Genomic DNA, 14,038 nt, shown 5'->3' with positions numbered 1-14,038 from the left:
AAATATGTATCCTTTTTAACATTGGAAATATGTATTCTTTTTAAAATCCAAAATCTTCTAGTTTAAATTAAAATTATAATAAAATCTGCTAATCACCACACCACTTAAATGTGTAGTGTAATTTGTGAATGGCCTTATAATAGTGGTTTAGTGCACTGAAAAAAATCCAAACGTTAATTCTATTTGCTTCAAACCGCTTAAAATTCATATGACGAAGAAATGCTATTGTTATTACGCGCACACATACCTTCTGTGTGTCAGCTATATAAACTATGTATGCACACCAGGCATTGTAATTCTCTCTCACTCACGCGAGAAGAAGCTTATCCGATGTTCTACTTATACGAGATAAGATGTGACGCAAAATTCTCCGTCTCCACAAATAGCGTGAGAATGATTTTCCGGATAAAATTTATTTGACTGTTTCCTTCTCACTGGAGAAGGTGATAAAATTTTAATTTCGTGGAAATCAATAAAAACTTAGAAAAAATACACTTATTACAAAGAAAAGCGGCAAAGAAATATGATAGACTTGTTTTTTCGTGTTTTGGTATAACGGCAGGAAAGCAGCGAGCGAAAAAAGGATACTCATTCACTCATTCTCCGGCTGTTTTATTTATCCGAAAATAAAACATATAGAAATAACACATTGTATCTATCCGGAGAAGTTGTGTGCGTGCCAATAACTTTTCGTGTGAAAATGTGACTTTTTATTGTCGCAGTAGCAAACTATCCGGGCGCATTTACTCATATGAGCGATAAATGCAATGCCTGATGCACACACATAAGTTATATGGGTGGTTTCTGCCACAGGACCAAAAGCTATAAATTTACAACAACCATTGCAAGATAGCTTGGATAATTTATCAATTTGGGCTTTAAAGCTTGGCATCGATTTCTCTACGGAGAAAACAGAGTTGGTCGTTTTCTCAAGGAAGCGTGATCCAGCTCAGCTTCAGCTTCAGTTGGTTGGTAGAACGATAGCCCAAGTCCTGACTTTTAAATACCTTGGAATTTGGTTCGATTCTAAAGGCACATGGGGAGGCCACATTAGGTATCTAATAACGAAATGCCAACAAAGGATAAATTTTCTGCGAACAATAACTGGATCATGGTGGGGTTCTCATCCAAGTGACATGATAAGATTGTATCAAACAACAATACTTTCAGTAATGGAATATGGGTGCCTCTGTTTCCGTTCAGCTGCGAACACTCACATTATTAAACTGGAACGGATACAGTATCGCTGTTTGCGAATTGCCTTAGGTTGCATGCAGTCGACCCATACGATGAGTCTTGAAGTACTAGCGGGAGTTCTTCCTTTAAAAGACCGATTCTGGGATCTCTCTTCTCGTTTACTTATTCGATGTGAGGTTATGAATCCACTGGTAATTGAAAATTTTGAAAGACTTGTCGAGCTTCAACCCCAAACCAGATTCATGACAGTGTATTTCAATCACATGTCACAAGAAATAACGCCTGCTAAGCATGTTCCCACATACGTCAATATACTAGATATTCCTGAATCCACTTTATTCTTCGACACGTCCATGCAAACAGAGATTCGTGGAATTCCGGATCATCTACGCTCGCGGGAGATCCCTAAAATATTCACAAGTAAATATCAACACATAGACTGCCTTAAAATGTTTTACACTGATGGGTCACGAATCAGTGAGGCCACTGGTTTCGGTATTTTCAACAATAATTTTTCAATTTCTCTCAAACTTGCAGAACCCGCCTCTGTTTATATAGCGGAACTAGCAGCAGTTCACTATAGTTTGCAAATAATTAATACTTTACCCCCGAACCATTACTTTATACTCACTGATAGTCTCAGCACAATTGCAGCTCTACGCTCAAAGAGGATTGATAATCACGATCCATTCTTTTTGGGGAAGATACGAGAATCTCTGAGTAACCTAACAAGAAAATGTTATAAATTTACCCTAGTGTGGCTCCCCGCCCATTGCTCTATTGCGGGCAATGAGAAAGCTGATAATTTAGCCAAGATTGGTGCACTAGATGGTGAAATATATGAAAGACCCATCGCTTACAATGAATTTTATAGCGCTTCTCGACAGAGGACACTTGCTAGTTGGCAAACATCTTGGGACAATGGAGATATGGGACGATGGCTACACTCAATTATCCCTAAAGTATCAACGAAGGCATGGTTCAAAGGATTGGATGTAAGTCGGGACTTCATCCGTGTGATGTCTAGGCTCATGTCCAATCATTATACTTTAGATGCGCATCTCCGTCGTATTGGGCTCGCTGAGGGTAATCATTGTGCTTGTGGAGAAGGTTACCATGACATTGAGCATGTTGTTTGGTCCTGCACTGAATATCGTGAAGCCAGATCACAATTAGTAGATTCTTTACAAGTCCGAGGAAGACCAATCCATGTTCCTGTTAGAGACATCCTGGCGTATCGCGATCCTCTATACATGGAACTTATCTATCATTTTCTAAAAACAGCGTCTGTCAAAATTTAATTAAATTCTTTCCTTCATACTCTCATCCAAGGCTAATCATTCACCAATTAAAGTGTCCTAGAATATTTAGTTTTTAAATTTAGACAATAACAGAAAAAAAGTAAATAAATGCACCCGAAAATACTAGATCATTATGAAATACAACAATGTAAGGAAAAAAGCAAACAATAAAGTGATTTCAGTGTTAGTTTTAGACAAAGTACTAGTATAGTTAAAATTAGTCTTAAGGATTTTTGTAACGTGCTATGTAAAAAAAGAAACTGGCGTAAAAAGCTTTTGCAAATGCCGTGTCAAATAAACGTATGGAAAAAAAAAAATAAGTTATATGTGCATATTGTTATAGAATGGGGTTTTATGTGCCTAATAGTTATGAAATGTGAATGTAAGATTAATATTTCTTTTAAATACACACATTAGGTTTATGTGCCAGCAAATAGTGTCTATATGCCTCCGTTAATTACAAAAATCTATGTGTAAAATCAATAGGCACAACGTTTACTTTTTTTAGTGTATTTTTTTTCAATATATGTTTTTGCGTGCTAAAAATTACTAATTACACAATACAAACAATTTTGATCACCTTTTTGCCGCTTGAAAACACTGTGCAACTGGGACTCTTCTGTGTACCAACTTACTCGAAAAGTTGAAAAAATTCCATTTTGACACATCATCGGAAACTTCTGCGTATTGAAATGTCCAAAATTATTGATTTTCAACTGCCAACAACTTACTCTTCAATATAATACACTTTCCCGAAAAGTTGAAAAATTTCATTTTGACGCATCGTCGGACCCCGCTGTGCATAGCAAATGTCCAAAACTATTGATTTTCAACTGCCAATAACATGCCCTTCAGTAGGTGTTTATTTCTAAACAATTGAAAGTCAACCGCATCAACTTTAACTCCAATAAACGGGAAAGTCTATTACGCGAATGCACGGTGTCTTTGTCCAACAACTTTATTCAAAAAAAATCGGCATCTGTAAACCAATACTCCTGAAAGCGTGGTGGATCGACTGAATTGAATAATTCAACGCGATCATCCATAGATTTATATGCGTAACAGAATTTCCATCGATTTTTTTTTGGATGAAGTAGTGTATTAAATTGAAGTCAATAATCGATTAATTCTTCAACGGATTGTATTATTTTACAAAATCATGTGGAAATGTGGTGCAATTTATTGTTGCATCGATTAACATTTTCCCAATCCATATATCTAACTTTTTTGGCGAATTGACCTGCGAAGGTGACTATAAGAATCTTTCAATAAACGAATGTACATATAGTGAAAAGTTTCGTTTTCGAAACATATTTCCAATGATACGAAGACATAACGAAGTGTTGGTGGACGTGGGTAAAGTTAATTCATAAAAAATGGCACATTTAAAAAAAATATTTTGGCGATATAAAAAGTTTATTTCTAAACAATTGAAAGTTAACCGCATCAACTTCAACTCCAATAAACGGGAAAGTAACGCAAAATGTATCGCGATAACCGATGAACCGACGATGACGATGAATACGACGATACAATTATCAACGATGACGATGAAGGCGACGATACATTATCGTTAACGAGTAACACCGATAAATTATCGTGAAAAATGTATCGCGTTAAAAACCCTGATATATATATATATATATATATATATATATATATATATATATATATATATATATATATATATATATATATATATATATATATATATATATATATATATATATATATATATATATATATATATATATATATATATATATATATATATATATATATATATATATATATATATATATATATATATATATATATATATATATATATATATATATATATATATATATATATATATATATATATATATATATACATATATATATATATATATATATATATATATATATATATATATATATATATATATATATATATATATATATATATATATATATATATATATATATATATATATATATATATATATATATATATATATATAAACTATTTAACTTCAGATGAAGTGCACTGGCGATCACTTCATCTGAAGTTAAATCAACATTGCTGGATGATGGACGAACAGCTCAGCCCTAAAATGGCCACTAAATCTTGCGCTTGCGAAAAACGTTACAATATCAATCAAAGTTCGGGTGTAAGCAAAATGCTGAATGAATGCAACACTGTTATATAGGACGAATTCATGATGACCCATAAAAGGAACCAATCGAATATTTGGTGGCGTGGTCGGCGATCTTCGTCCAATTTTACCCGTTAGTTGACACCTACTGATGAAATCAGTTCTTGCTTAAGGGGGTAGGATTATTGTTGAAAAAAATATCGCACTCAAAAAAAATTGGCGATACCGAGAATGTTAGTCTATTCAGTGCATAATGCAACATTTAAGCAATATTTTCATAAATGTTTACCGCAAAATATTGAAAATTGGGAGTGTTACAGTGAATCTTCAGGAGACACCTCGAATATTTATTTATTTATTCGTCAATCAAATTGTAGACTACATTATACAAATATTAATTGCTTATATAGTATCCTATATACTATTTCTATGTACTATGATGCCGTAAAGAGTTGAAAAACTGTTTTAAACTTGTTCGGGGCATGGTAAGGTCAATACTTTCACAATGCTCGTTATACACAGCCATCATCTGGTTTAGTGGTCCGAATTTAGCATAGTCTGTACGGTGATGACCTATCGCGAACAAATTTCTATTGCGTGATTGACGAGTAGGAGCATATAAATTTAATTTTGACAGTATGTAAGATGAGTCAATACGCTGCATGACGATATCGTTTAGAAACGAGATCATAGCATAGTCCCGACGTTCTTTCAATGTTTGAATATCTAACAACATACAACGTGCTCCATAAGATGGAAGAGGGAATACTGTCCATCTTAATTTGCGTAGTGCATATGATAGAAACTGTTTTTGGATTGACTCAATTCTCACTTCGTGTTTTTTTATGAATGGTGACCAAACAATACTACAATATTCTAAAATAGACCGAACATATGCTACGTAAAGAGTTTTAATTGTGTAAGGATCTTGAAAGTGATATCCGAAGCGTTTTATAAAATTAAGCATATTACTAGCTCTATGAACAATTGTGTTGTAATGTTCCACAAATTTTAATTTTTTATCTAAGATAACTCCTAAATCACTTATTTTATCGCATTTCTGAACGGTTTGATTACCTAATGTAATTAACACGGAAGCCGTGATTTGTTTTCTACTAAAAGTCATGAGATTACATTTTTTAACATTTAATTCCAGTAAACATTTACAACACCATGTATAAAAGATTTGTGTTTCATTGTGAAAAACTTTATAGTCATTATTATTTCTAATTTCTAAAAATAGCTTCATATCATCCGCATATATGAGAATTTTAATGTTTTTTAAAATAAGAGAGATGTCGTTGACATATAAAATGAAAAGAAGAGGTCCTAAGTGTGAGCCTTGAGGAACCCCCGAAGTAACTTTAATTATATCAGATTTCATCTCATAGAATTTTACTATTTGCTGACGATCTGTTAAATACGACTTAATCCAATTGAGGAGTCTCATCTCGATTCCCAATTTTTCAAGTTTGAATATTAACATGGGAATGTCCAGCTTATCGAAAGCTTTGCTGAAGTCACTGTAAAGAGCTTCTATATGATTTCCTTTATCCATGGCATTTAACGAGTAATCAACAAATTCTAAAAGGTTTGTACTAGTTGAAAAAACCCATGTTGTGAATTTGTTATTTTATGTTTGACTTGGTTGAAAATGGTTTTATTTATGATGGATTCGAAAAGTTTGGGAAAGCAAGACAGTATGGCAATTCCACGATAATTTCGAATATCAGATTTTTTCCAATCTTTTGGGAAAATACCAGATTCTAGTGACTTATTGAACAGCCAGAATAAAGGTGACGTAAGCTCAGTTGCTAAATTCTTTATGAAAGCAGGTGGAATTCCATCAGGTCCTGAGCCTTTAGTGGCATCTAGATCATTGAGACCAGACAAGATATCTTGAATATTAATGTGACTGACACCAACATCTCTTGAATAATCAGGAAAATAAGAAAAATATTCAAAGTCACGATCATTGTCTGAATAGTTAGAATAAGTTTCTTGAAAAATTGTTACGAAGAGATTACAAATATCTTTTGAAGTTTCACCCTCTTTCCCATCTAAAGACATTTTTGATGGGAAGTTGCATGAATTCAACTTAGTTTTGATGTAATTAAAAAAGTTTTTTGGGCATGACTTGATCTCATTTTCAGTTTTTGCATTATATACAGTTTGTGCCGAAGAAATAGCCAAAGTTAGTTGGTCACGAATGTTGAGGTATTTTTCCAAATTATCCTGATTATTGCGTTTTCTGTAAATTTTGTGAGCTTTTTGCTTCCGATTTTTCAAATTAATAATTTCCTTGTTGAACCAAACTGGATTTTTGGATGCATGATTTCGTCGTTTTTTCGTGAGTGGAACTTCCTCCTGTATTATTTGCCATAAAATATTATAAAAGATCTCCACTGCACATTCAATGTTCTCTTGATTTTTTAAAAGGGACTGCTAATTTGCACTGCTTAATTTATATTCAATATTTTCATAATTTGCTTTTCTATAATCGAAGACGTCCTCGAAGTCACAATCAATGGAATTATGATTCTTGTGCACAAAAATAGAGAATTCTATTGCTGTGTGAAGCGTTTCATTTTTCCATAAGGGAGAATAAGATTCATCAACACAGAAATCTTCATTAATGTTTGTTAATAGCAGATCTTAATAACGATTGTGTTGATTTTTTATATGGTTTATTTGATTGAGTCCTAGCAATGCAATTTTCTCAAACATATATTGTAATGTTTCGTTTTCACCAACGACAGGAAGTAGAATGCTCTCATTTTCAGAGTCAGGAATAAAATCTAAGTATCGCTGATTAAAATCACCATAAATATGAACTTTAAATTCTGGAGGAAAATTAGAGATTATTTCTTCAGCTGCTTGAAAGAAAATCTCATATGTTGATTTGCAAGCTAGATCCGGTGGAAAGTACACTGAGACAAAAATGTGGATTTCATCAGCGATATGTGCTTTAACCCATACATGTTCAAATTCTTTGAATTTTGGTGAGACAATAAGATCGGAATTAAATATAGATGAAACTGCGATGAGAACTCCTCCGCCTGACATTCTTTGGGTTAGTCGTAAATCACGATCATCTCTAAAAACATTATAGTCACTACCAAAAACCTCTTCACTTTTTACATCCTCATTCCAACTTGTTTCGGTACCTAGAATTATCGAAAATGAGGAGCCTAATATATTCTTATGGATTTCGTTCATCTTTACGGCGCTCATCATTCTACTAAAATTTTTACAGTAAACCAAAATTTCAGTGGCTTTCGAAGAAGTTGGTTGTGATTCGTTATTCGTAAAAATATTGTTTAAAACTATTGTACTGTTACCAGCTGCGGCATGCTTGTCCATGGTCTGCCTCTGAGAAGTGCGTTAAAATTGTCGAAAACACGAACGTTCACAGGAGCAAGATGAACAATGATGTTGATTGTTATGGTGATTGTTGTTAAGACCATTGTTGTTTCTATTGCAAATGCTGTTTCTGTTGTTGTTGTTGCTGTAACTGCTGTTTCTGTTTTCGTTGTGGTTGTTGTTATTTCTGTTGTAGTTGTTGTTGCTGTTTCTATTGTAGTTGCTTATTCTGTGATTATTGTTGTTGTTGTTGCTGTTGTTGTTACTGCTGTTAATGTTGTTGTTTCTGTTTCCGTTGTGGTCGTTATTGTTTATGTTGTGCCTGTTTCTATTGAAGTTGTTGGTGATATTATTGGACTTGTAGCTGTTGTTTTTGTTGCTATTGTTGTTGTTTCTATTTTGGTTGTAGTTGTGATTATTGTTATTGTTGTACTTATTGCGGTTCCTGTTCTTATTGCACTTGCTATCTTTGCTGTTGTAGTTGTTATTGTTATTAGTGTTGATATTGCTGTATCTTGTACCCTATTTTCTTCTCGATTTTTTACTCTTTGCTGCTTTATCTTTCTCTTTTTGTTGTTTAATACGACGCTGTTTACGTAAGTCATATTCTGACCAGTCGGAGCGGCACACTCTTTTCAAACCAAGTGTGCGTCATCCATCTTTTGCCACTTGATTATGCTGCGAACCTGAGATAGCAGTTTTATTTGAAACGACGGTCAATTCGTCCATCAGACTGGGGGGAGAAACCGCAGGTGCCAAACGAGCATTATTAACACTGGTTTCCAGGGTACTAATTGTCGCGGCAATTGCCCTTACTTCGTCTAAAATATCGTCGCCAACAGCGCTGGCTTGTGATTTTATTTCGTCAAGAGCATCACGAGCAGAAAACGACTGGTTACCGGTATGTTCGTTGCATTGAGACGCCATGTCAATGGTTATTACGCTTAAATTCTAAACTTCGCAGCATATTCTTTTTAGCTCACGAGTCAGGTCAGTTGTGAGCTCCACCACGTACTCCTCAATGCGCTTCCTTGTGGATTCCATTGATATGTTGAATAATGATGTTATATGATTTTTTAAAACAACGAGCTCATCGGCCTTATTGACCGCGTTGTTTTCCATAGCGCGCGATAATGTTGACACCGCATAATCAACTTTCGCGCAGGTGATATTATTTACATTAGTCACCGTTTCTTTTAGCTGGTGATCAATGTTGTCGAACAGTTCACCAAATGCGTTCAACTTTTTAATGTCGGCAGCCATTCGAAGATTGGAATCGGTTTGCGTCTTGATTAAATTAATCAGCTGCTCCTGTTGGAAAAGCACTTTACGTGTGTCCAGGGATGCCAACGGTACCGATAAACTACATTTTTTTCGATATATTTACATTTGCACAAGCCGTACAGCCCGCTACAGCGACGCATCACTACAGCTCTTGCCAAAACGGTAGCCAAAGCGAGTACATTTTCCCGTACAGCAGTAGAATACATTTTTGTTTTGCTGCTGTACTCCGACTGCTCGGTGAGAGTGTGGCGTAGTAAAGTTTGTTCTCTCGCTTTGTAAATTTTTCTCTGCATAGTCAAAGGGAGAGGCCCGCACACGAAAGCGTTGATACCGGCCGTGGCGTAAATGAGCCGCAATCATTGTCGGCATTTTTGAATAAAAATATTAAAAAGATTGAAAATATTAAAAAATGTAAAATAAGGAAAGAGAAGCTGTACCGCTCGCGCCTGGTGGCTGTACTGGGGACAGTAGTTTTTTGTCATGATACTGCTTTGCACACAGGCAGCCGCACAGCGCTGGGCGTCCTGCACTAGCGAATGACAGCAGCATCGAGAGAGAAATGAGAATGTAGGCAGAAAAATTACACCCGCAGAAAAGGTAGGCATTTTGCATCCTTGCGTGTGTCAATTCCCGTTTTAAGATTATGCTGACAATCCGAGCAAAGAGGAATCATAAAAGACGTGATGTGATGCTCTTGGTGTCGTTGCACTCCTACACAGGCCGCGTGATACAATTTGTTGCAAAACTCGCACTTTCATAAAAAACGATCATCACTAATTGAACACGATCGAACACTGCACGACATAATGCTGACTTTTTTTTTGAAAATCGCGCGCGGCTTAAATTAATCAAATAAATACTTGAAGCGTAGCGCCGTTCAACTACGTCTACTACCGGTAACGGTCGACTAAGAACTGCGATGTACAGCATAACTCAAAATCTACTGAACCAAATTGTTTCAAAATTTGCACAGTTCTCCACATACCATAACATCGTTGAAGATCATATCTTTGTTCACAAAAACAGAACTTTTCACTATATGTACATTCTTTTATTGAATGATTCTTATAGTCACCTTCGCAGGTCAATTCGCCAAAAAAGTTAGATATATGGATTGGGAAAAAGTTAATCGATGCAACAATCGATTATTGACTTCAATTTCATACATTATTCCATCAAAAAAAAAATCTATGGAAATTCTGTTACGCATATAAATCTATGGATGATCGTGTTGAATTATATAATTCAGTCGATCCACCCTGCTACAGGAGTATTGGTTTTATACGTACCCTACCCAGCAGTCTCCGTCAGACGATGGTTTTTATATTTAATCGAAAGAAAAGAGTTCTTTATACGAATTTTTGCGATTAAGGAAGTTGCTTAAGGTGTAAATTGACCTAAAAATATTCGAAAATTGACAATAACTTTGTTGTTGACAAAAATTGACAATAACTTTGTTGTTAGGGGATTAATTAATTAATTAAAATTCATTATATCAAAAGATGCATCTATTTATATCTAGAAACTTCTTCGAAAAAATTCATTCTCCAAAACCAATGGTTCAGGAGTTATTGAATTTTGATCGTGAAAACGTCGTTTTGCAACACTGTGCACCGCATATGTTGCAATTGAAACTTTGTGTGCCTATTATATTAGTTACTGCGCAACATCGACCCACTACAACTGTAAGATTAATTAACAGGATTTTCAATCAAAAGTTGCAATAAAATCCGTCATTTGACTCAAATTGTCTGATTAGGTTTATTCAAATAGAATGTTTTGAATTTAAGCCAATTATATTCCACCAGGCAGGAGGAGGATTTCAAGATTAGAAAAGCCATCCCCTAGTCTGATATTATATTATAAAGATATTATAAAGAAGACGCGAATACATGATAAAAATTCTGTTCACTATTTTAATTACCATCTTTAAAAGGTAAGAGTACCGAATAATTCTGGTCGACATTTCTCTATATTTCCATGTTCATAAAATATCATTGGCGGCCAAAAACCGACGGAATCTGAAAATATATTTTTTTCGTTTGATATGGGATTTTATAAACACATAATATCGAACACTACTTTTTTATAATGTCCAGACGTTTCGACCGCTGGTTTCGGCCTTCTTCAGTGGAAATCTGTAATAGTTTTATTTTTCAAAAAGATTTTATACGGTATTCTTGGATTTCACAGTTAACTCACTATAGGTAGCGTTTTTGTTCTTCGCTTCATACAAGCGATCTATCGTCGGAAATATTTGCTTCCAATGTTTTAACGCTGAGAGTATATTGCGCATTTGCTTCATTAATTTGCTGCTAATCGGAAAAACAACGGATTTTTTTAGCACTGTTGACTTTTGAGCACAGTCGAAAACTAATCATTCGTATGGTTGTTGGTAGCGAAAGGGATGTTCCTTATGGCTGGAGAGTGAGATCTGTGGTAGCTCAGAGAGAGGAATAGAGAAACTTGGGAAGAGATTTTGGATGATCACTGATTGTTAATTGAGTGACTTGAGTTGTGTGCTGTCATACGTTGAAGAGCGGGGTGGTGGGACGTTTGGTCGGGCTCGTTTTTCCGTGTTGCTTCGTACTGTATGAAGTACTCCGGCGTAGGTCGCACTTATACATTCTACATCATTCCTTCTATTAACAGTGTTTGAAGTATTGTAAATGTGGAAGCACTCTAGCATGGGGAGTGTGTGTGGAACGGTGTTCGCGATTCACACAGTGTTCTACGAGGGCAGTTTTTTGACTGAGTTGAACTATTTCTGGATCGGTGTATGCGTGACCAGAATTTAACAGCGCGTCCAATTTGTTGATGTTGGACTGGTGACCGTATATTCTGGTCTTCAACCTATTTCTGGTTATACCTAAATAGAATTTCTCACAGCTGTTACAGGGAATGCTGTATATGACGTTCCTTTTTGCTAGATGCGGTATTGGGTCCTTTACCTTAGTAAAGACGGATTCGATGGTGTGCATATTTTTGGTTGCTATCGTTACTGTCGGATAGTCGTCTTTTAAACTTTTGGTAATCAGTTGACTAAGGCTTGAAATGTACGGGAGAGATGTATGTTGTTTGGCGGCTTTCTTCGGGAAGTTCAATGGTATTGCGGCTGAGAGGGCTAGTGGTGTGAATGTTTGAGCTTATTCGATAGAAGAGACGGTTTATGAGTGAGGTCGGGTAATCGTTCCAGCGGAGTTGATTTTGTATTATTTTCTTCTGTTGGGCCATGCCGAGGCTGGGACTTAGGCAGATGACTCTGCTAATGAGGTTCGTTGCGACGTTTACTTTCTGCTGGATGGGATGGAGCGAGGGGTAGTTGAGTACCCTGCCGGAGGCGATAGGTTTGCAGTACCACTCTGTTGTCATTTTTTGGTCAGCATTTCGAATGACAGTCATGTCCAGAAACGGGATGCGACATTCGATCTCTTGTTCTACGGTGAATTGCAGGTGGCTGTTATAGTTGCTTAAGACGACGAGTGTTGTTATTATTTGATCTTTTGGCAAAAGTAGCAGGAAATCGTCTACATACTTTCTCAGGAAGGGAACAGTGAACGGTGGATTTTTTAGAACGGTTTTTACTAGTGTGCTCAAAACTAGGTCTGCCAATATTGGAGACAGTGGCCAAACTTTTGCAAATAAAAATTCGAACGGAACATGAAGTAGCTTGTGTTTGTAAGAAATTCCATCATATCAAGGAACAGGTTCAGATTTATGTTGATCTTCGTGCGAATAATATCCCAGTTTTCAATGATGTTTCGTATCACTAGCTCTTTTAGAATGTTTGTGAAAAGCTAGATTACATCAAACGATACCAGAATGGCTAAAGGGTAGGAGTCTTTGATGTTGTACTCACTATGAATTGCTGTTCGTAGGATGTTGCAAACAAATTTGAAAGTCGGTATGTTGGGTTTGTGATGTTGGGTATGACAGGCCAGATGTTGCCACTTCTCATATATACACATAAACTTATGTATCGCTAGAGTAGAATGCCTCTCAGTAGTTAGGTAGCCAGGGCAGTGGTAGAGCAAATCACCTTTTTGATAGAGCAGGTTTGGCGTAATAAAGTATGCCTTCGGGGGCATTTGTTTGGCTAACTAAAGCGCTCTTTTTTGATTGCCGGAAACGGCATTGATGACAAATATTTTTTATGCTTTTCAGATTCGGTATCAAACAGTAGTGTGGTGAATACCCCACCCGGTTGCGGTTTGTGGAAGGTCCAGCGCTTAAGTGTGGTGACGACTACACCCGGTTTCTCACAATTAAGTGCTTTCGCTGGATAATCCCACTTTGTTTCTACTTTCAATTTACAAAGCAGTGGAAGGATTTTTCTTCTGCTATGCTGTCTGTAGCGTAGCACAGTAATTTATATGCCACTGGAGTTAATCGTATGGTAAAAAAAATTAAAGCATTATATTTTATATATCCAGTAAGGGCAGTAGCCTTTATGTTGAAGAGAAAACTCAAACGGCAGTTTGGTCGGCCATCAGAAACCAAATGATGGCGGGGATTCTTATGTTAATATTAGTATCTTCTTCTACTGAAGTATTATTACCATCAAAATTTTTAATTTTATTTATGTATTACAAAAATATTTATGTAGTAATTCAACTATTTTGTGCAACAATACCGAGATTTTGAATTCTTCGTAGCCGTAAAAAAAAGTAAACTAAATTATTGAATCATGTTTTTCTCAACATGGTGATTTTTCCTATGGGACTGATATGCGAGTACCGGCAGATAGATATTG

General features: G+C 35.6%; 1 protein-coding gene across 1 annotated transcript; it reads left to right on the top strand.

The window, feature by feature from the left end:
• The first annotated feature begins 800 nt into the window (after positions 1 to 800).
• On the top strand, positions 801 to 2,822 carry LOC131693030 (uncharacterized). Its single transcript, XM_058980498.1, has 2 exons — positions 801 to 2,192; positions 2,251 to 2,822. The coding sequence occupies exons 1-2, from the start codon at positions 1,137 to 1,139 to the stop codon at positions 2,371 to 2,373; spliced, it is 1,179 nt and encodes a 392-aa protein (XP_058836481.1). The 5' UTR covers positions 801 to 1,136; the 3' UTR covers positions 2,374 to 2,822.
• Positions 2,823 to 14,038: the final 11,216 nt, after the last annotated feature.

Source organism: Topomyia yanbarensis, chromosome 3, assembly GCF_030247195.1.
Source record: "Topomyia yanbarensis strain Yona2022 chromosome 3, ASM3024719v1, whole genome shotgun sequence".
Classification (NCBI taxonomy): Eukaryota; Metazoa; Arthropoda; class Insecta; order Diptera; family Culicidae; genus Topomyia; species Topomyia yanbarensis.
This window is presented reverse-complemented; position numbering and strand designations above follow the sequence as displayed.

Excerpts from the sequence above, each read along its gene's own strand:
- LOC131693030 (XM_058980498.1), top strand. The coding sequence starts at position 1,137 with ATGATAAGATTGTATCAAACAACAATACTTTCAGTAATGGAATATGGG. Across the intron at positions 2,193-2,250 it reads CATGGTTCAAAGGATTGGAT|ATGCGCATCTCCGTCGTATT; the intron begins GTAAGTCGGGAC and ends ATTATACTTTAG.